Genomic DNA, 24,834 nt, shown 5'->3' with positions numbered 1-24,834 from the left:
GGGGGGTTTCCCGACATGTCGTTTCAGTAAATTAAAGGGTGTTTCACTGTTTCATGTTGTCGTTGCTGTGGACCTTCTTAATACCTTGAAAATGCCGTTTAATACTTTTTAATACTTTTTAATAGCCTTAATTTTCGCTAAATTGATTTATCAACTTTTAATACTTTTTAAGACTCCGCGGACACCCTGTGATTCAAAATGAAAATTAATTGATATATAAGAAAACGTTTTTATAATCTGTACTTTTAAAGTGAATGAGAACCCAGAGTGCATACAAGGAATACAAATAGATAACGGCTATGGGTTTTTTATTAACTGGCCCTTGGCTTCCTGTTACACTTACAAAAGTGGCCCCTGGGCGGTAACTGTTCAAACTGGGTTGAAACCCTTATCATAAATTCAATCTTGAAAGCCATGTGGTTGAACTTGTATCACTCTCTTACATTTAGAGAAAAACACTTACATCCACACCCATATAAAGGCATCGTAATCACACAGAGGGTTAAGATGTCATTTAAAGCAAAGTGCAGGTTTCCATCGTTGTTGGACTTAACTGCAAAGCTTGTGTTGAAATATTTAAGAGCCTGCTGCATCAAGCAATAATCTGGTTGTAAAACGTTTGCTTTCAAAATAATAGCTTTTTATGTAAATCATCAATAAACATATACAGCTGATACAGTATACTGTATAACATGTATTATAAAACGGAGAAGTCAAATCAAGCAATCTGATCTTATCCGTGATATACTGAGCGTATACCACGGTTAGAATTGTAAATTACTTTTTCAACAAGTCAATATCCCTCCGCGCCTGAGAAAAACAGTATACAGTTGGGATTGTCGACACTCTGCTTCGCGTCGGGCCGAACCACACCCCTTAGCTGTGATATAATGAGCATATACCACGGCCTGTCGTGAAATATTGCTTAAGTGTATACGTGTTGTTGTACAATAGCGGAAACTACTTAGAACCAGCACTGGGGACCCATTTGTGGCCCCTAGTGGGTCACTGTAGCCATGCCTTTCTAACTATTTCCTCCTGCTTTGATCTTTGTCTCTATTTTGAACCTCATTATGCCTGTAGCTCAAACCCAGCTCCTTTAAAAGAAGCACTTCTTTATCTCAAACAAGTTTAACTGCATATTCAAGGCGATATTACGCATTATTATATATCTATACAATCATATAATTATTTTTTTGCATTTTTATGAATTTGAAATGTTTATTTTCTGATGACATCAGAACTTTTTATAAGTGAAGCATAAGTTTTTTTTACCATAGGTAATTACGTCGATGTAAAAATAGAATATTATAACAAGTAGGGCAAGCTAGACTACAATTTACAATACAACTCTGGCTCTGGTTATCCTGGGGAGGGGTATAAGTAGAAACATTCGATTTATATTAATCGACAGATAATCAATCAGCAACTGTTTTTGATTAAATCAGGTATTTTAGTATCATAATGATAAAACATTCGTTTATATAATTCGATAACAGTGTTGGTATGATTTTATTTTGAAGTTAATAGTCGGAAGTGTTTTATTTCTTCTTCTACTGCACTTCTATCTTAACTGATGGAGCCATGGATCCACGTGTATGTCGTGCTATGGTATGCGCTCCGGTGTGGGCATGTCCCTTGCTGCCTCGCGGCAACTTGCTCTGCAGGTTATCCCGGTGAATCACTCCTTCAGCAGCTATAAGTAGGACAGCTCTCCTCATGGTTATGTTTCCCTTCTCGCACTTTCTGAATAACAGCCACCATGAGTAAGTCTAGCTCCCTGAAAGTAAAGAACTTATTTAAAAGCAAATCACCTGATAAAGAAAGCAAGGAGCGGAAAAGGTCCGATGTAGCAGCGTCCAGCCCCCGGGACAGGTCGGACACTCTGCCGGCAAACCTCGGTCCCTTAAGCCCGGGAGACAGCGTCACTCTGCCCGGGGATGTTTTACCCATTTCCCCGAAAGAAAAGAAGCCAAGGAGGCTGTTGTCGTTTAAGATTAAACGAAAGAAATCCAAGCAGAAAGAAGAAGCAGGAGGAGATGTGTTCTTCACTGATGAACTGGACAGCTTCCAAAGCAACAAGTAAGAGACAAACTAGTTTATTTGTATTACATTTTTTGTTTCATGTTTTGATGCTATGGATTGGCGTTTAAGTTGATAATAAGATACTGATATGTAAATATAATAACCATAGAGCTGCACGATTAGTCGACTAATCATTAAGTTGATTGACAGAAAAGATCAACATCAACTGTTTTAATTGTTTTCATTCTTTAAATAAAATGTCCCTGCAGAAATAGCACAACAAATAATACAGACAGAACTTGTTTTTTTTACAATTTTAAATAAGACCCCTGATCATAAAACATGTTGTCAAATATAATTATTGTATCATTTGACCATAATCACTGTTGACGCTGGGAGCTGAGGGACACAAGTGCAAAACAAAATCATACATTTTCTAATGCTAATGCCCCCCACCCCGAAACTCCCACATTGTCCCCCTTGCAGTCCTTTAGGTCCTGCTTTGGATACCAGAGCACCAAATAGAGATAGATCAAATTGGAGGGATGAAACCCTCTTTCATGGTCACACATGCAGAGCACACAGCACACATTGACGTGTGTTCTCTGCATTTAACCCATCCTAGTAGATAAAAAGCTGTAGGAACTGAGGGAAGATCTGAATTGTGTGGGTAAAAACATCTCACATAGCAACCGTTTCCCCCCTGGCACAAAATCAACCACAGTGAGCTGTGGCTGCAGCTAGTTTAGTCAAGTTTGAAAATTGCAGAGAGCGGTAAACAGTTACAGCGAGGAGGGCGTGAAACTGAACTGTCACGCAGGACACGAGATGCTGTTGTGTTCCTTGCATTTTTACATGTTTGGGCTTCACTCCGTGGGTAGTTGTAGAAAGTGTTTGTGAAACACCAACTGACCCCATTCTGGTGCTCTTGGGTGAGGCATTTGACTGATAACCGTTCAATCATCTATGGCCGACAGTGAAAGACTGTGGCAGATCCGTGATGGGAACATGGATAAGAAGTAAATATTCACTCTGAGTCACTCTTCCCTGGATGAATCAAAGATTCAAACTAAAAGATTGGTTAACCTCAAGCGGTCACAATAATGATAGACATTCACATCTTAAGGACTTTATTTATACTAGATATTTCCAGTCCTTTTTTATTTTTGATCCATCCCTTCTACCTCTATTTATGAAGATTATTGGAGCATAAAAAAGTATATCAGAGAATCACATTTTCTACTCTAACGCTGAGATCAAATTATTGTTGGTTAAAATATTCAACATAAAGTTAAAATATGGAGAGGGAAATCAACTGCCTTGCTCCATTAAATAAGGTAAAAGGAGCCACTAAACGAATGCCAGATTGTGAATATCCTTGCGTTTGTGTGAGTTCTACTTTCAACAAATGTAGTTTGACTTAATTCTGTCATTTCCCCTTATCCCTGGCCCCATTTCTCTTCCATAAGATGAACGTGCACCCAAACCAGTTTGTTGATGAGATCTGTTGCCTCTGACTCAGGTGTTTTTCTCCCAGGCAGTCGGGCTTACAGATCACAGATGCTATTATGATATGAGAAGAACAAGCATTGCATAACAGTCAATGGTGAAATGAAAAACCAGCCCTGCAGGTATTAGTTAGTCCTTCTTCTGTCCATTTATATCTGACTCATTGAAGTTGGTGTTGTGATCTTGTCTGGATCATCAGAGTAAATATGACTTCAGGAAACAGAGTTTGGATGCACATGACATGTGACGCATCAGAAAAAGATAACTGACTCCCTCATGACAATGATTATGCCTTCTCTTATCAGCTTGATTCGGAATAATACTTGTTTTGTGTTGTGAGAGCCTTGGTGCATCACATGAATGTTCGCTGAACTCATTAGTCACATGCATCAGGGTAAAAGACGACTTGCTGTGGTGGCTAAGGCTGTTAGGGCTCACCTGTTCACCATGGCCTTTGACCCCTAACCCGTCACAGTCCCTCTGCTTCCACTCCTACTGCTATTTATTTAAATGTTTACTTTATTATTTGCCCCTTTTGTTTGTTTGTTCACCATGTAAAGCGGCCTTGGGTCCCTTGAAAGGCGCTATACACATTTGATCTATTATTATTATTAGAAGAAGTGTGAAAAACGCAGAAAGACTGGAGACCAAAATCAATTTCCACGACACGGAGGATTGTAAAATAACATATTTTAGGGTTAGGATGCACTGTCGTGCAAGAAAGACATGCACGACAGTCTTTCTTCTCTGACATCATTGCCAAAAACAAAAACAACGTACGTGCCTTGTTTGCTACCGTTGACAGACTAACAAACCCCCCAGTGTCAGTAGTCTCTGAATTTCTATCCACCAGGGCCTGCAATGACTTTGCCTCCTTCTTCACTGACAAAATTCAGAAAATCAGACAAGCAGTCAGTGCCTCTGCATCAGGTACAGCAAATGTGTTGTCCCTATGTCCACCTAATATCAATTCAAACATCATGACACAATTCCATCAAAGTAATGATAAAAACCTGGAGGACATTATTCAACTTCTGAAATCCTCCTCCTGCTGCCTTGATATTATTCCAACAAGATGTTTTTTCATTGCATGACCTCAGATCTACTTCACATAGTAAACAATTCTCTTTACTCAGGTGTTTTTCCACAGGCCCTGAAAATTGCAGTCATTAAACCGCTCTTAAAAAATAACGCTGCTGCTCGAGTCCTCACTAACACTAAGAAAGTGGATCACATCACTCCTGTTCTGAAGTCTTTACACTGGCTTCCTGTGTGTCAAATAATTGATTTCAAAATATTGCTGCTGGTTTATAAAGCATTGAATGGTTTAGGCCCAAAATACATTTCTGACCTCCTGCTAAATTATGAACCATCCAGATCTCTCAGGTCTTCAGGGACTGGTCAGCTTTCTGTCCCCAGAGTCAGAATTAAACATGGAGAAGCAGCGTTCAGTTATTATGCTCCAAATATCTGGAACAAACTCCCAGAAACCTGCAGGTCCGCTGCAACTCTGACTGCTTTTAAATCCAGGCTGAAGACTTTTCTTTTTGTCGCTGCTTTTAATTGAACTATTCATATCTTAAACTGCACTGTAACTTTTATTATCTTTGCTTTTTATCTTTGCTTTTAAATGAGTGTTTTTAAATGTCATTTTATATCATTGCTTTTAAATTAGTGTTTCTAGATAATATGTTTCTTAATGTCTTTCATTTTCTAAAGCACTTTGAAATGCCTTGTGTTGAAAGGTGCTATATAAATAAACGTGCCTTGCCTTGCCTTAGGCCGGGTGTAGCTAGTGTATGTCCAGGTCATTTCTGTGCAATGGTTACTTTTTACAGTACAATTAACAAAAAATGAGAATGCAATAATGGAGTTTGGGTTAAGAGACAAAGTCCATGAAAGATTTCTTTAAGAAGTAAGGCAATGCAAGTTTATTTATATAGCACTTTTCAACACAAGGCAATTAAAAGTGCTTTACAAAAAATGAAAGACATTAAGAAAATGGCATTTAAATCAGTCATTAAAAACAAAAGTTAATAAAATAAACATTAAAAGAAAAAATACATGGATAAAAGTTACAGTGCAGTCTAAGATGTGAATAGTTCAATTAAAAGCAGCGACAAAAAGAAAAGTCTTCAGCCTGGATTTAAAAGTAGTAAGAGTTGCAGCGGACCTGCAGGTTTCTGGGAGTTTGTTCCAGATATTTGGAGGATAATAACTGAACACTGCTTCTCCATGTTTAGTTCTGACTCTGGGGACAGAAAGCTGACCAGTCCCTGAAGACCTGAGAGATCTGGATGGTTCATCATTTAGCCGGAGGTCAGAAATGTATCTTGGGCCTAAACCATTCAATGCTTTATAAACCAGCAGCAGTATTTTGAAATCTATTCTTTGACACACAGGAAGCCAGTGTAAAGACTTCAGAACAGGAGTGATGTGATCCACTTTCTTAGTGTTAGTGAGGACTCGAGCAGCGGTGTTCTGAATCAGCTGCAGCTTTCTGATAGATTTTTTTAGTGAGACCTGTGAAGACACCATTGCAGTAGTCCAGTCTACTGAAGATAAAAGCATGGACAAGATTTTCCAAATCCTGCTGTGACATTAGTCTTTTAATCCTAGATATGTTCTTTAGGTGATAGCAAGCTGATTTAGTAACTGTTTTAATGTGACTGTTGAAACTCAGGTCAGAGTCCATGACTGCACCTAGATTTCTGGCTTTATCTGTTGTTTTGAACATTGCAGACTGAAGCTCAGCGCTAACTTTTAAACATCCTGCCTTGGCTCCAAGAACCATTACTTCAGTTTTATCTTTGTTTAATTGGAGAAAGTAGAACGTTTAAAAGCACATTTTTAAAACTGGAATCCAGCTAATTCTGTGTTTCGTGTACGGTTTACCTTTATACTACTTTATACAAACTGATACCAACATCTTACCACAAACAGGAAGGGTGTGTTAGTTTTAAATGTTGTATTGTTCCCTTAATATTTGAGGTTAATGAGTTAATACAAAATGCAACATATCAGTGTGCAATTCTGTAGCTGATACTCCAGTCTTTCCACATCTTTAGCCTGTGGTGTTTATTTAAGCTAGTAGTTCAGTAACATAAACTCAACTGCATATGAAATAGAGGAAACTTCTAGATTTTCATAATGCAACTTCAAGATCGTAAACCTCTCTATGTGTTCTCTGTTCCAGCGTGTCATCGCCTGCTGAGTCAGTTTAAACAGTGTTAAGCAAACATACACACCTGGTGGATTCAGGTATATTCCCTATATTGTGCAAACTGAAAACGGATACATCATCACGCTATACCTTGTCACTGTTTGCAAGAGGATGAGATCATTCAGTTTGAGGCAGGTTTCAGCTGTCATGTTATCATTGAAAGAAAGAAATTATATCATTACATTACATGTCACTTGTTAGACGCTTTTATACAAAGCAACTTACATACTCAATACTGTGGGCAATCCCCACAGGAGCAATTTGGGGTGAAGTGTCTCAGGGACACAACGACACGCTGACTGCAGTGGGGTTTGAACCTGTGCTCCCCTGATCCGAACACCATCGCTCTATCCACTGCGCCATTCGCCTCCCATCACAGCTCTTTAGAATTTTCGGGCCTGTGACTTGTTGGAATCTGACCAGTATAACACCTGAAGTATTTCAAGTACTGAGGGAACACCCGAGAGAAAGTACAGCCTGTTCAAACTCACTGATAACACTGAGGGATTAGAAACAGTTCTGAGAGTCTGTGTTTGTGGTCTGATTGGTGCTAGGATACATGCTTTGTTTCTCTCTTTTGCTGCAATATTTTTAAAAAGTCTGTCTGTGAAAAAAAGAAAAGCCAATAGCTTCACTAGATGACTTCCAAACAAAGTGTAGATGAAAGCTCTTGCAGTCTTCCAAAATACCTTATCTAGCAAACAGATAAACCCGTCCCACCCTTTGAGCAGAGGCTGCAGTTTCCTGCCTTTCCTAGACAATCCCTAAGGTGAGGGTGTGGAGTTTAAAAGCAAAAATGAACAAGTCAACATTTTTTGTGGCTGTGGTCCCACATCAATAATGCAATCATTCCTACCTTGTTTAATCAAGATAATGTTTGGCCACTCTAAATTAATATCTGCTAAGATTATTCTTTCTATTGCGACACTTTCCCACTGAAAATCTAAAGTTTAATCACGCTACGTTTAAAAAAAACTATTATTTAGACAATGGCACTGTGTTTGCCGAAATACCTGTCTGCCACTGTACGATTTCTATTTGGTTCAATTCAGGGGCCTGCAAACTGATAAAGTCAAAGTAAATGTAAACATGTGTTGTAGTGTTCATCAATAACAAATGAACCACTAACTACTATACCAGTCACTGTCACACTCGCTTTCTATATTGACCAAATAATCGGCAACAGTTAGTGGCCTGAACCATTCATTAATAAGCCTGTTTATCATCGTTTCACTTTGCATCAATGATAAAGATACAGATCGATGGATCGTTACACTCCCCGTAGTTCACATCCGCCTAAGTTAACCAGGTTGAACTGAACCCTGGAGTGTTTTAACCCCCTGGTGCGATCTGGCCCATTCTCTTTCACCAGTGTAGTATATAGGAATTAGATAGCTAACTGGCCAGCAGCTATATGAGTAACATTTTTGAATCACTTTTTTCCACGGACTACTTTCAAACCTCGGAAAAGCACATCCTTTCTGACACTGTTGAGTAATACAGAAATTCAACATCCACCACATTTTATTTTATTTACAATTTCTGTTTGCCTTTGGGAACTCAAACTGGATCAGTTGGAAAATGTAAACCATGTGTCATCCTTCCATTTGTTTGATTAAAAAACTGGGCCGTTAGGTGTGAACCCACGCAGAGCAACTCAATGATACCACCTGTAGTCTGTGTGTGTTTGATAAGCTCAACTCCTATCGTCCCCAGGGCACAACGTGTTTAGTTAGCTCTGATGATTCTACCACCAGTGTTTTTCAGAAATTTGGCTTAAGTTGATACAATTAATCAGTTCTCAAGACATCCCTAGTGCATGACATGTTGTGAGAAGCCATGGACTGAAATGCGCTGTGACTCCCTGATAGAATTCACACCTGTTCTCACCTGCTCATTCACATGCAAACAAACACTAGACACCAGGTCTCAGAGGGAGAGACTAAGAGCATTGGGCGCCACATGGACCAGGCTGAGAGCTTTACTGTTGATTTCCTCCAGGCAATGGGAGGACTTGTATAAGCAAATGCAACCATAAGTAACTTATGTAATGGAACGTAATATCATCGACTTGAGAAAAACATTGACACACATTCCTCAATGTTCCACATTAATGAGATTAGATAAAGAAAACGTTTTAAGCACCATGCCATTTACTTTTGTGTTCAAATGGCCAAGGCCTGGTTTGAGTGTTGTGTGTGTGTGTGTGTGTGTGTGTGTGTGTGTGTGTGTGTGTGTGTGTGTGTGTGTGTGTGTGTGTGTGTGTGTGTGTGTGTGTGTGTGTGTGTGTGTGTGTGTGTGTGTGTGTGTGTGTGTGTGTGTGTGTGTGTGTGTGTGTGTGTGTGTGTGTGTGTGTGTGTGTGTGTGTGTGTGTGTGTGTGTGTGTGTGTGTGTGTGTGTGTGTGTGTGTGTGTGTGTGTGTGTGTGTGTGTGTGTGTGTGTCAACAGAGGGAGAAAGAGTGATTGTGTTTGCAATTTTGCAAAACATAAAGAATTGGAAAGAGTTGATGAGCAGTGCACTTCTTATGTTCTTTTGTTTGACTGAAATCTAGTTCATTACCCTACCTGTGCTCTGCTACTGTTCTTTGCTCTACTTACAGTATCTTCACGGGAATGCAGTCAGCCAGCAGTACGTTTGACTGGTTACATTTGCTGGAGGATCAGATGTTAAATAAAGATTTACTGTTTGACAGTTGCAGTTTATGGCAAATGCTTAAACAACAGGTTGAACTTCCTGAGAAAAGAACAGGTGGCCTTCTGAGTAGGGAATTGTAGTCACATGTTCAACCAACCAGCCACGTTTACAGTTGTTTAAATGGGTTATGGGTAATCAAAAAATGTTGCAACTGCAGGAAACAAATGTCTCTGGAATAAGTTTTCTTTTCTCACCTGCTACGCGAAAAGATTCACTGAGATCCAAAAAAGAGGGATAACAAATCTTTCTAATTGAATGAAAATGAACTTGTGGTTGTGCGATAATCATGGACCACACCCATCTCTTTCATTTTTAAACTCAAATACCTATCTATAATGTTCGTGACTGCATCTTGCACTGTTGTGATGCTGTTGTGTTGACAGAATCAGTCCACAGATAGGAATATACCTGGCAAAGTTCCACAAACTGCCTTTGTTTTGGCTGCAGCGGGTATCCAGGGTCACATTTTGCCATGATGACAATAACACAATATTGAAAAGGATACTAGCCACATGCTGTCGTAGCTGGTAAATATTAGCCTGTTGAGTGCCGTCTATATCAAATATGAGTTTGAGAGATATTGCTGGGGGAAGGAGGCACGCAGGCACGGTAAAGAAGGTGTGTGCTGCAGGGAGGGTTGGGGGAGAAAACAAATGAGTTCACTCATGTGTAAAGGATGTCGCTTCAGCGAGCACGCTGTAAAATGTGCTATTTTAACTGTTGGGAGAGATATTTTTGAAACGGCTTTGGGTGGGGTTAAGAAGTGTCTTATCTCTTTCCAGAAAGTGTAGATAAAATCTGCATCTGTGAAGTTTTTGATGCTCACACATCTCCTACATTACATTATTACATTACATTGCATTTAGCTGACGCTTTTATCTAAAGCGACTTACAATAAGTGCATTCGACCAAGAAGATACAAACTTGAAGAAAACAGAATCATATAAGTACATCAGGTTTCATAGAGCCAAAACATTTCAAGTGCTACTCAACTGGCTTTAGCCAGTCCTTTATTAGTATATAAGTGCTTTGTTAGTAATTCTTTGTTAATATATAACTGGCCAAACGACTTAGATTTGCAAAGATTTTATCCTTATTACTGAGGAATGTGGATTGTCCTGTATCCCTACAGAGTGATTGACAGTTGCATCTAAATAATAATGTTATAATCTCTTCTTTCTCCCTCTTTATTGTAACTGACAGATCTGTCCTCAGCAATATGAGAAGGCATTTCATCATACCTGTCATAGACTACATTGCTAGCGTAGACCTGCAGTCTCAAAAGCCTCTCAAAGAATTCCTCACTCAAACATGTTTCGATTTGTTATTGCTCGATTACTAGCTCAACCAAACTACAGGCCTCGGTCAACAGGAATATGAGATGGGGTTGCCAATATGGCCAAAAGCTTATATTATGGTTTATGTCATTTTACATCACGGTAACGGTATATATAACAATACAGAATTAATCTTTATTTAAGAAATCCATTTAAAATAACCAAAATAAATTAGAGCTTACTTACGAGTAAATGTTCGTATGTATTTTGTGCGTGTAGTTTATCAAATACCCAAAGCACCTAAATGGTAAATGTAAAATCAGTTATTAAAATCTGAAAAAATTCACCAAGGCATAATGGATGAAAGAATTTTAAAACACACAATTGCCATATTTGTGTAAAATACATTTTTTTGATCACAGAATCATTATTCAGTAAAATCGAAACACACAGGCATGAAAAGCATATATTTGTAGGTCTATACAGAATGTAACTTCAATATAATAAAAAACATGACACAAGACATCAGGCCTACAGTGGGGCATAAAAGTATTTAGTCAGCCACCAATTGTGCAAGTTCTCCCACTTAAAAAGATGAGCGAGGCCTGTAATTTTTATCCTAGGTACACTTCAACTATGAGAGACAGAATGGGGGGAAAGAATCCAGGAAATCACATTGTAGGATTTTTAAAGAATTTATTTGCAAATTATGGTGGAAAATAAGTATATTTGGTCAATAACAAAAGTTCATCTCAATACTTTGTTATATACACTTTGTTGGCAATGACAGAGGTCAAACGTTTTCTGTAAGTCTTCACAAGGTTTTCACACACTGTTGCTGGTATTTTGTCCCATTCCTCCATGCAGATCTCCTCTAGAGCAGTGATGTTTTGGGGCTGTCGCTGGGCAACACAGACTTTCAACTCCCTCCAAAGATTTTCTATGGGGTTGAGATCTGGAGACTGGCTAGGCCACTCCAGGACCTTGAAATGCTTCTTACGAAGCCACTCCTTCATTGCCCGGGCGGTGTGTTTGGGATCATTGTCATGCTGAAAGACCCAGCCACGTTTCCTCTTCAATGCCCTTGCTGATGGAAGGAGGTTGTCACTCAAAATCTCACGATACATGGCCCCATTCATTCTTTCCTTTACACGGATCAGTCGTCCTGGTCCCTTTGCAGAAAAACAGCCCCAAAGCATGATGTTTCCACCCCCATGTTTCACAGTAGGTATGGTGTTCTTTGGATGCAACTCAGCATTCTTTCTCCTCCAAACACGTCTAGTTGAGTTTTTACCAAAAAGTTCTATTTTGGTTTCATCTGACCATATGACATTCTCCCAATCCTCTTCTGGATCATCTAAATGCTCTCTAGCAAACTTCAGACGGGCCTGGACATGTACTGGCTTAAGCAGGGGGACACGTCTGGCACTGCAGGATTTGAGTCCCTGGCAGCGTATTGTGTTACTGATGGTAGCCTTTGTTACTTCGGTCCCAGCTCTCTGCAGGTCATTGACTAGGTCCCCCCGTGTGGTTCTGGGATTTTTGCTCACCGTTCTTGTGATGATTTTGACCCCACGGGGTGAGATCTTGCGTAGAGCCCCAGATCGAGGGAGATCATCAGTGTTCTTGTATGTCTTCCATTTTCTAATAATTGCTCCCACAGTTGATTTCTTCGCACCAAGCTGCTTACCTATTGCAGATTCAGTCTTCCCAGCCTGGTGCAGGTCTACAATTTTGTTTCTGGTGTCCTTTGACAGCTCTTTGGTCTTGGCCATAGTGGAGTTTGGAGTGTGACTGTTTGAGGTTGTGGACAGGTGTCTTTTATTCTGATAACGAGTTCAAACAGGTGCCATTAATACAGTTAACAAGTGGAGGACAGAGGAGGCTCTTAAAGAAGAAGTTACAGGTCTGTGAGAGCCAGAAATCTTGTTTGTTTGTCGGTGACCAAATACTTATTTTCCACCATAATTAGCAAATCAATTCTTTAAAAATCAGACAATGTGATTTTCTGGATTTTTTTTCTCATAGTTGAGGTATACCTAGGATGAAAATTACAGGCCTCTCATCTTTTTAAGTGGGAGAACTTGCACAATTGGTAGCTGACTAAATACTTTTTTGCCCCACTGTATATGGAAGAGCATTAGGGCTTCATTGCAAAAAGGGAGTGCTAAGAGTTTATTTGAAATCTTTGCACTAATATTAACAAATACTGTTAAGGCTTAAAAGGTTGGCCATAGTGCCTTTGAACCCACCTGTCATGGAGAAAACTGTACTGAAAAGCTGAACTCTGACTATATTTACTAGAAATAGAGTTTGGTTTATAATTAGATATACCTGCAAATGTAGCATCCAATTAATTACCTGAACCTAAATAACTCAATTGTTTACATTGGGCTGTTTGATTCAACAGGTCTGAAAGAAACCAATGAATCACAGGACACGTTCGATCAGCCTTTACTTTCAACAGGTCCAATGACAAAGCTATTAAATAAGTGTTACTCCTAAGTATAGCTATTGGATAAGCCAGGTCTAGGTGGAGCCAGTTTTATACTCTGTTGGCCTTGTTAGCCATTGAGATTGTTTAGTCATTCAAGTTGTGCAGGATATTAATGACCATTTGCTATTATTCTGTACAAGGCAGTGTTTTGATTTTTACTTTCATTAAACTAAATAATGAAAGTGGAATGCACAAGTTGAATAATGTTACAGAAACATGCACATGTCTGCATACTGTATATGATGCATAACTGTACATTTGTCTTTCTGTCAATATTTGCATGCTGGATAGATTTTGACATGTGATAGTGGCTGCGTGTTAACTCCAGCATAAACACCCTTTTGTTGTACTTTTGTATTGCAATAGGCCCTCAAACAAAAACACATCCACTAAAATGTGAAAAGGTGAGGGAGCAGCAAATAGGCAGGTATAACTAAAGTAAACATGACCTGGCTTTGGTCCTCAAACTAACACTGTTGTTGAACCTGTGTGCATCTATTAATTGGTGGGTTTAAACACGTAGATGTAGTTTATTGTCACTAGAGATAAATCAAATGAAAGACAGAGGATGGAGTTTGGTGGCGTTGTTGGCCTTTGTCATTGAAACCTTGTGAAGTCAGCTTCTTGTTGTTGTTATCACTGTCATTCTATGTACGGTAGTTCAGGAGGTTGGTATTCCGGGAGATAAACTATCTGTTCCTCCTCTTCAAAACAAACACATCATTTGTTTAAAACCTGTTAACACAGTTGTTAAAGAAGTTTCATGTTTTAATTCAGTGTTTTCCTAAGTGAACAGGGACACATGACGGATGGGCTACAGGCTAACATTTGCAAATCTGTTTCTTTGACATAATCCTTCTGAATTGAGACGTTCATGAGGTTTTTTAAAGGGATATAAATTATCCCCAGTGTCCTCCTTGCCAAATCAAATTGATAAAACCTGGTAAAAACTCTGAATAAAGTCATTTTAGGTTCAAACTATTTGATTTCCTATGCAAGCCACCACAAAGGTTGGATACGTTTTAATCCAGATGTCCTTCTAGATGTTCCTTTATCCGATAAATGTAAATTTAAAAAGACCAAGTAAGTTCACAACCTAACAACATATAAAATATAGGTCTAGTTTTTTTCCGACATTTTGAAGAGGGAATTTTACTTATTTTACCTTTAAATTAAGAAGCTAATATACAACAAACTGCTTTGTGTGCACAATTCACACTTTCATGCAGAATCCCACACCCCAAAAAATAAGTGTTTCTCATGATCCAATTGGGATTAGGTATGAATTGTGGGCTGACTCAAGATTCTCAATGGAAAATTCTTATTGTGAAAGGATCTCTAATCTTTGAGCTGATTGTCATTATTGCAGCACACTGAGCACAGGAGCCAAATGTGTTTCGACACAGATATCCGCACTGCTGTTTGGACATTTTGTGCATCAAAGTTTTACATTTCTTCTCACTTAGAATTTGTATTTCTGAATGAAATGGTGAAATAAGATAGGGATTGGAGTAAATACGATTTCATTGATACCAAGGCTATTATAAATTCTGATTATCATCTCAATTGTTATTTAGTAATTCCTGATCCTTTTCTGTGTGGAATAGAAGTAACTAGTCAAGTTTTTAGTATCAACTTCACTATTTTATTACAGTATCTGTCAACATTTGAACATGTTAAAATAAATAATAAAGGATACAAAAGGATTATTTTATATATACAATAAACGGAATAGGAGGCATCAAAATTACAATTAAGAACCACATTGGTACCGTTTCCTGATTACTATCCTTAAATATATTGGTTATTTTTAGGATTTGTGGACTTGAGGATACAATTAAATGCATTCTGAATGTGTCAATGTTTGGTGTCATAAAGCTCTTAAATATTAGGGATGAGAAAAATAAACATACTTATGGTCAGTCAAATTGATGAAATATCCCGGGAAATCCCTTACTTACTAATCATTTGATTTGATCTACAAATCTTGTGAAATAGAGTATCTATACATGTAGGAGTGAAACTTGAGATCTCATAATATTCACTTACCATGAGTATTTTTATGTATCATTATTCAAATGTTTATGTTTTCCTGACAAGACAACTAGCTTCCCTGGCAATAATAGCCGCTTATGAAATTTGGAAAAAAAGCAGGAGAGAAAATGGAAGGACTTTGGGAGGGGAAGCAGACACAAACACACAGTGTGTGTTTGTGTCTGCCTCCCCTCCCAAAGTCAACATGTCAGCCAGCATTATGAACAGCTTTTGTAACACAGTCATCACCTTGTAGTTGAAATTACATCAAACTCTCTTTCCCAAAGTTATAGTAACAAAGATACACTGTATGCATTTTATTACTTCCTCTGCACTCACTTCTGCAGGATGGAGCGCACATGCATTTGGTTTCTGTACTGTGAGTAAAATATAGTTTAGCTGCCAAAGAAGCATGATCATGTCTGCATGCAATGTCTGCAAACATTTTCAAAACCATATTGAACTGGTCCATTGCACACAAGCACCCCAGCTATGAGTCCATGTGGCAGTGTAGTGGCTGCAGCCTAGTGGTTGCCGCAGACCCGCCCAGCATCTGGCAAACACTCATCCCTGCAGCAGTTGTTCCAGGCACTCCCCAATTCACAGTAACTCTTGCAAACAAGGGCTGTTTTCGACTCATAGTGTGAAGCCACTTTAGGGCATATTTATATCATATCATTAGCACTTCATTGTGTTGATTTGGCTATAAGTGCAACATGTGTTGCTAAGGATAACACAGAACCCTTGGTTGTTATCTGAGAGTGAGGAAATAAGAAATAGACCAATTATAGAGCATCAGCCTCTTTTTTTGCTGCATTGATACATCAGATCCAGTTTCCTATTGGGCGACTGGACCTTGGCACAGGCCTTCACATGTTTGGATCACTGGCTGTTCGTCGTGTGTGCAGCAGTAAAATCCAGTGCCCTTATATTACAGCAAGTTATATTCCATCAACAGCCTCAAGTGACTCATTATACCCCTCATATACCCAACAAAGAGTGAGTCACTTTTTGAATCCTTTCCATCCCTTGTTTGAGTGTTTTCAGTAGCTCACACAGGCCTGCAGGTCCGCGCTGTTCACTGAAATCTCTTTGTTGTATTTGCCTGTTTGTTCTGGAGCAAGGAAAGATGTGTTTGTGTTAATAAGGTTTTCCTGGCAACGGCATGTTGTATTAGTGTGGTGTCGGCCTCCGGGTTGGCTAACATACTGCTCATGGATACAAAGGTAACATATCATTGGAACCTTCCAGATTAGCTGTTTTACCTTTTTCGGACACAGACTTGCAAAGTTTCTCTAAATATTTCTAAACTAAAGCCCAAAGACAATGGAAGGGATGTTACCCATTTTGCTTTTTACAGGAGAAAACATGTCAAGCATGTTAACACTAGTGGTCAAAATTAGGGCTGCTCAATTAATCATATTTGAATCGCGAATACGATTATGGCTTGCAACGATTACGAAAACAACGTAATCGAAATAAAACGATTATTTTTTTATTATTACTTTTATTTTTTTTAATATTTTTTTTTTGGGGTTTTTCAGTTGAATTATACTTAATGTTCAGGGTAATCAACTGTTAAAAACATACTGTTCCAAAAAAATGTCTCCAATAAATGGATGTTTTCAAAGTCAATGAATAATCGCATTCAATAATCGCAATTACAATTATTGAACTAAATAATCGAGATTATGATTTTTGCCATAATCGAGCAGCCCTAGTCAAAATACAGTTTCCAAAAGTCCTCCAAAGTTGAGATAAACAACCTATTTCTTTTAACAAAGCGTTTTTAAAGTTGTATTTTTTTGCAGTAGGCACAAACAAGCAATGAGGTGAAATTAGTTTTTGGCGATACACTTGAAAACTGAGGTTTAAAGGTTATGTTTTCCCCAGTAATATACAATACATAATAAAGAGATGATTGTACCTGTTTAACTTCTTAACAATGACAGCTTATTATACGTAATTATAAAAATACCATCATTTATTTATCTTCGTTATTTATTTTAGTGGCATGTTTGGTATTGTAACATCCCTGAAGCACCCTTAACAATGGAATATATTGCTTTAATGTTGTGTTAGGTCATTGGGCAACGTCACATTAAATATATAATAATAAAAATGAAAATCATCATTCTCACAGTGACACATATAAGGTTCTCTTAAGAACAGCCACCCAACTCAGATTTGATTGTTTTCTCATGATTTAATTGTTTCAATCTGGACATACATACGAGATCAGTTGTTCTATTCAAAAACTATTTGTACCCCCAGAAATTGTTGACAGATGCCATGGTTAACACTTAACTTCCTTGTTAAAATCTAATAAACTGTGCGCTGTGGAGCTTTTGTCTGTTGCAAAAAAGAGAAGGTTCAAACAAGTCGGAGCTGGTTTGCGCCTGCGCGTCGACGAGAGGCTGGGAAGATTTCACCCACCTGATTCTGTTACAGGTTAGGGTTAGGGTTATATTGGGTCTTTTAGGTAAGGATTCATACCGTAGGTTGCAATTATCCTCTCACAATGAGCTTTCACTTTTCAAGGTGACACCCGACCTTCAGACATGTGCTTGCAGTGATTCAACTCTTTTCCAATGCAGCCTAAAGGTTATGTTTGGGTCAAAGGTTACAGGGTGCTCTCGTTCCCTACACAAAGCTGTTAAGACCTGTCTTAAAACCTGGACCTTACTGTTTCATGTGTTTGTTTTTATTGCATTTATGTTCTCTTTTATTTGACTTTGAAATGTGGTGGTTGCTTAGCAGTGCAGGTTCATAGACAAACCTTTTGGAGAACAAATCCTGGGCATGTTATCTTTCATAAACTGTAGCACCAGGATCCTTCACACCTATGTGAATCCAAAGTTGACTATTTGTATTAAGGTGTTGAGCAAAGCACATTATACCACCATTTTTCCTTACAGTATCTGAAATCTAAGATATGTTTTTATTTTTTAAGGTGGACTTTTAGGGGCTTATGCATAGCTCGAACTGATTTGCTCTATAAGCAGGATTACAACAGCTGTGAAGAGACCATGTGAAGAACTCAAGCACTGTGATTGGTCAGCTACTCTAGAGCTGCTTATTTGTTCTCCTTCAAGGTTCCTTTGCTGCCAGGAAACCTTTATCACAAAGACTTTAAGCAAGTCATTAAGTTAATTTCTCGACCCATTTAGGTTTATTTTTTTATTTTTAATGTTTTTATTTTATTTTATTTATTTTTTCGTCCGCGACCACAACGTCATCTGCGATCGATTAACTTGTGGACAATGATCCCTCCCTCTACTCCTCCTTTACCCAGTCCCGGACTGGCCATCGGGAGGACCGGGGGCATTCCCGATGGCCTGGCCTGTTAAGTGGCCTGCCTCACACAGGGTGACTGTCATACAGATCATAAATCAAAGCCCTTGATTGGTCTCTGTGTCATTCAAACTCGGGATAACCTCAGCTCAGGTGAGGTAAAGGACTCTGAGTGTTTAGATAGTTAACTTAGTCTAAGTTCTTAGTGGGTCTCAAACGGTTTAGTCACCATTTATGTAAACACATATTTCCATTTGAGAAGGTAATGATTAGTCAAATATGCCTAAATAAATAAATAAAAAGTTAGCTAGGTGAAAAAAGGTAAGATAGACTTTTAAAACTTGTTGAGAGCTAAAACTAGTCTTTGCTGTCGCCTCACAGAGGAGAAGGGGGGAGAGGAGGGTGACAGGAGAGGCTGGTTCAGGAGCACAGACACACTCACTATAAATGAACCAAAAATAAATAAATAAACAAGTTTCAGTGTTTTTTTCATATTGGAAATGGGACGTTATTGGTTATGGCCATGATGTTATGATTATTGAAATGTATACAGTTCTGTTTCATATAGGTGTTCCCATAGATATAGTCTCTTTATTTGCCCCTCAAAGTGCACAAGATTGATGCATTTAACTTTTTTTTAAATCTTACCGGGGGGGGGCATGCCCCCGGAAAGCCCTAGAGGATTTGAGGTCCACCCCCACTAAAAATCACATGGATAGGTTCTTAAATACATTTACCATTTTTTAAATAGTAACCCATGTCCATATGTTTATGTGTGGGTAGTAGATTTAAACTATAGGGGTATCACTACGGGCCCTGCCTGTACCTGTTCGCTCTGCCATCGCGTGAAGGGTCTGCTAACAGCGGCCAACAGAAAGGTTAATGTTGTTGCACATCCCAAAGGCATATCCCCGCTACCACCACCCCCCCAAGTATATTACAGATTGGTGGGAAATAATGGTAAGACTGAATACAGGACGCAGCCTGATACTGTCAATGACATACTATAAATCAGTTCACATGCTGGAGGCAGAAACGGCCGGCCTGTATCTCTTGCTGCAGGAGCTTTAATCCACACTAAGAGCTGTCTTCATCTACTTGTGTCAGCTTGATCAGATTCTGCGGGTTAAAATATATCCATATGACCATATTGGATTCAAAGCAACATGTTCCTGCGTGTTGCTCCCTGGAGGATGTTGAGAAGCATTTAAGGAATCCTAAGAAATGTGGTCAGACAGGATGAAACATATCGAATCATAAAGAGGTCCTTTGTTCTTGTTGGGTTTTTCCCTTTCCTGTACTGTGTTTGTTTGAGTTTCTCTCCCACACTGCCTGAAATGCCCGGTTGGACTCCTTTGTTTGCTTCTGTAACATAGTGACATCACTAAATTACATTTGTTTTGTTTATTTTTTTATTCAACCAGACAAAAGCATTGACATAAAATCTAATTTACAATGCTGACCTGGCCAAGAAGGCAGCAACGTTACACATTATTACACATAACACAGACATATAAAATACAGAGAACACAACTAAGTAAACAAAAAGATGAAAAGCAGTCACTGCATTGTGCACATTAGGACAGTAAGAAAGTTGCACTACTTATTACTGCAAGAGCAGCTGGTGGTAAGGACCTCAGACAACTTCAATTTAAAACAGGCTATAGGGACAAGTGCCATCAGTGACATACATGCTTCTATTGGCTAGCACTCCAACACATTGTACGTGATGGGCTAACGAGACGGGACATCTCTAAGCGGTTGACCAATTACAACAGAGCTGGCCAGCTAACCAATCAGAGCAGACTGGGCTCTGGTTTCAGACAGAGGGTGAAAAGAGGTGCTGCAGAACAGGTAGTATGAGACAAATAAAGAGCTTTTTAAACATTAAAGCATGGAGACATGTCACAGTAGAGGAACACAACACAAACATCAACCTGAAGATGAGCATAATGTCCTCTTTAAATAATATTAAAACACTTCTACACTATGTAATTACACTGAATGTCATTCAGTAGTAATATTAGTGGATTGTGGTTTTGGCTCAGTTTGTCTGTTTATCAGCTAGAATATGGAAAAGCTACTGGCAGAATACTTTGATGATAGTGTGAAGCAACTGAAAGTACATGTTTGGCGCTGATCTGAAACACAGGCCAGAAAAACAAGTTGTTTTTTGCTCTCGTTAACATTGCAGTTTGGATTCAAGTGGGGTGAGGGAGTCAGAAGTGTTGTTCAATCACTCTGAACAATAACTTGCAAAAATTCTTCACGCACACAAACACATCATGCATAAAAAAACCCTCATCCTCTGTGTCATTCACTGAAGGTCTTTGTATCTGTCGATAACAAAAATGTCATTTAAAAAAAAGAACAATGATGAGATCAAAGTGAACCCATGAACAAGATGGTGATATAACTGTTCATATCTCTATTAGATTATGTCAATATCATCATGAGGTTTCAATAGCTCCAGCAAAGTACACATTCAGCCTGTTTTAACAAGAGTAAAGTTACTGAGGGTCACACCAGGGGAGGCGTGGCTCAGTCATCCCGCAGCTCAGCCTGCACAATAATGTAAACACTTTACAATCAGAAGGCACAAGCCCTAGATCTACCGCTCTAATTAATAATTTAACTGCTATTGGTAATTGCTATTATTAACTGTTTTCCGTATTTTTTTTCTCAGTCGGTAAACCATTCAGACCTCTCGTCTTGCCACATTTGAACACAGACAAAGGCTTCAGAACAGTCATTCATGTCAACTGTATTTGTATCTGAAAAACTGATCTAGCTCTGCCCCCTTGTGGGGAAACACTGCACTGCAGAGACTCGTCCTGGTTATTGTGGCTGTGGAAAAAAGGGAGCTACTGCCGCAGGTGGCAACATTATGGTGTCTTATTTCAGGACACACCCCGCGGGAGCATCATAAGCTGCTCCACACACACACTCAGACAAAAATCTACAACCACAGTCGACGGTCAATAAAATAAAGAATCTAAATAAAGAAACGGTAATAGACATGATAAATGGTTTAAAGCAAATCATTCTTAAATAGGTAGGGACATATTGTATTTACAGATAACTCATTCCAATCTGAATTTAAAAGCTTTTTTTTACTTCTTCGGATACAATAAGGATTGTTAAGGTTCATTGATATACAAATAACAGGGTTTTAGTGGGTCCTTAAAAGTCTTAAATTCTACTGTCATGAAACTAAGGTCTAAAACTTAAGTCTTAAGATGTATTCTCTACTTTTGTGTTAACTGCAAGTAATCAAGGAAGTCTTCGGTTATTTCACATTTCTTTATTTACATTCATTTCTATTAAATATTAGTTTGTATTTGCTTAAACATTAAATAAATGCATGTGCTTGTACTCTATACTCTAATAAGACTTATTTAATACGAACACATCTACAACTCTATTGTGGTCTAAAAAGTTCTTTACCCCTAAATAAATTGACCTCTTATATCTATAAGTAGCCACTTAAGTGTGTCTAAGTGTGTGGTATACACTGGTTTTATATTGCAGGGGTGGATATCAGTTTTACAAGCATTCTGGTTGAAATGTAAATGAGAAACAATGTCTGGATCGGTTCAGAATATACTGCTTTAATGTTATCTTGTCAAACAATATTCTGCAGTACACTCAAGCCTTGGATTATTGTCCTCACCTAAGTGACATTTGGATATGTTGTTCTTATTGGACAATTTCACACCTGGAGGCAGCCATGTTTGTGAACCCAGGATCGTGTCAAATGACAGTACTATCCCGTAGACACAATACAGGACAGCAGCTGTGGCTCCTCTCCTGTTGAAATGAGGTGGAACGCTGTCTGTCATTCTCTTATCTTGCTGCTCTCTAGCTCCAGACTGGGTGTGATTGTTCTGTAAATACTTGAGCTGCAGAAAAGCCACTCCTCCCTGAAATAGATGCATCTCTTCATGCCTCGCACGTGTCCTACAATCCTCCGCTGCACTCTAATTACTTAGAGTTGATGTTTTTCCGCTGAGGAGTGAATGTTGCCTTTCAAGTGTCATATTATCTGTATCCAACCCTGTTTTCCAACCCAGTGCTAAGTGGAAAGTGTCACCGCAGTTAAAAACACTAAGAGGTGCCAGTGCAGCTGACAGGGGACGTCCCATAATCATATGTTACTTGTTGGACTAGACATTATGTTACATTTAATTTTAAAAAGTACCGGTACTACTAACCATTATTTTAATTTCCATCATCTTTTTATTCTTTAATTATAATATTTAGTTGTCATCAGCTTTATTTTTTTTTGTAACATACCTACAGACATTAACTTATATTATATTAGTCCCTGTGTATTTTTTTTAATAAACAATTGATTTAATCTTTTTATATATTCTATTATCCCTACTTTCAATACCTCTTTATTTTCAGTAAATTTTATTGAGTTAATTATAGTATTATTATTATAGATATTACATATCTTATATTATCTTTGCTATTAACATCTCTTTATTTTTTATTATCAATAGATTTTATTTTGTTATTTATAGAAAATAAATAATTATATATTATCCCTCAGTTAACATGTATTTATTTCATCCTATTATTAATATATTTAATCTTCTGATATATTCTATTATCCCTACTTTATTTATTTTTATTTTCAAAAGATTTTATTTAGTTAATTATAGACAAATTATAATGATTGTCCCAAAAAAAAAGATATTTGTATAATGTCTCAACACCTTACATTGCATATGTCACACAGTTCTGAAGTTGCTTGTACTTACCCACTTATTGGTCTTTATTTGTATTCTAGTATAACTAACGTGTGCTTTTCTTCTATATATGAATATGTTAATGTTCTGTGTTATTGCATGCCTTTTTTTAACTGCTATGCCACTTTTGCTGTACCAATGTAAATGTCCCCGCTGTGGAACTAATGAAGGATTTCTGATCTGATTCTGACTATTAGATATCTCGTTGTATTCCTACTTTCAATATTGTTCTATTTTGTTTTTAACAGTATATTTATTTTGTTACTTATAGAATATTATATTTTATATTATTCCTAAAATAAACATCTCTTTATGTAATTATCAGACATTAACAATGTTGTGTTTGTCTATCACATGTTTTTTTTCAATTGTATCTAGCATATTGAAGTCACATTGAAATTGTAACAATAACAGTTTGTCCTTGAGAAATCAGTTACCATACAAAATGTCAGGACAGGGACTTTGATGAAGTGACTGTAAAAACAAAGCACTCTTCATGAGAGCAGAAACAAAGACCAATGGCATAACATCCCCCCCCCCTCTCTGTTTCCTGCCTCTCTCCACAAGGAGCTTCGACCAGATGAGTGTTTGCACAGAGTCGGACTGGGACCCCGAGTCCTCCTCCATGATCAGCTTTGACATGAACCAGCCACACCACCCTTCCTCACCCTCCAAATTCTTCAAGGTTGGTTTTATTCACACATTTATAATCAGTGTTGGAGTAAAAAAACGAAACTGTTTTGGATCAGTTTGTGTGTGTGTGTGTGCATATTTCAAAAGTGCTGTGTTTGCAGTCTTATAATAGTTGTCACAGCAGCTGTGAAATGTTTAAAAACAATCTTGGGAAAAGCATTGATTTCATGACTTCAACCTCATATTTCTGTTTTTCTTTTTTCTTCTTGCAATAATCTAACAGATATAATAGTTCACTTTTGTAAGGCAAATAAATAAGGAATGTAAAATTAGAAATAAATAGGAATGTTGAGTATGTTTTCACTTTATTATACTTAATAGTACTCAAGTACTTTTAGAGAACATTTTGAGTTACTTGTTGTTTATTTTTTTTATTTTTGCTTTTGCTACTTAAACTTCTCCTCCACTAAATCTCAAATGGAAATATTGTACTCTTTACTACATTATGTTAACAGCATTTCTTTCAGTTACTAGTTAAATGCATAATATTCTTTATGCAAAACATATGATGATCATTTAAAGAGGCCCTCTTATGCTTTTAGGGTTTTCCCTTTATTTGCTCCTGTAGTGTGTTATATAGGTTTTTTGTGCATGTAAATGACCTGTAAAGGCTAAAATCCCAAAGTTCCCCCTTGACTGAAAGGCCTCCATTGGATTCCTTTGTTTACTTACCTGACACAGGGGCTGTTTCTCAATCGCAAGTAAAACTGCTGCAGAGCAACTATTTCAAGTATATTACGTCATCGAGTGGCGCTAAAGGACTGTTTAAATGCATGTTAAATGCCCAGCATTCTGCACCACTCTATGACATAGTATACTTGAAATAGTTG

General features: G+C 38.0%; 1 protein-coding gene across 1 annotated transcript in view; it reads left to right on the top strand.

Moving 5' to 3' along the window:
- Window positions 1-1,651: 1,651 nt before the first annotated feature.
- Window positions 1,652-24,834, top strand: part of crybg1a (crystallin beta-gamma domain containing 1a) — a 52,068-nt gene continuing 28,885 nt past the window's right edge. Inside the window, exons 1-2 of the mRNA XM_079691768.1 lie at window positions 1,652-2,082; window positions 23,879-23,996. Coding sequence (XP_079547894.1) covers window positions 1,763-2,082; window positions 23,879-23,996 — 438 coding nt within the window. The 5' untranslated portion in view covers window positions 1,652-1,762. The remainder of the gene's footprint in view (window positions 2,083-23,878; window positions 23,997-24,834) is intronic.

The sequence above is a fragment of the Notothenia rossii genome, assembly GCF_949606895.1.
Source record: "Notothenia rossii genome assembly, chromosome: 7".
NCBI lineage: Eukaryota > Metazoa > Chordata > Actinopteri > Perciformes > Nototheniidae > Notothenia > Notothenia rossii.
This window is presented reverse-complemented; position numbering and strand designations above follow the sequence as displayed.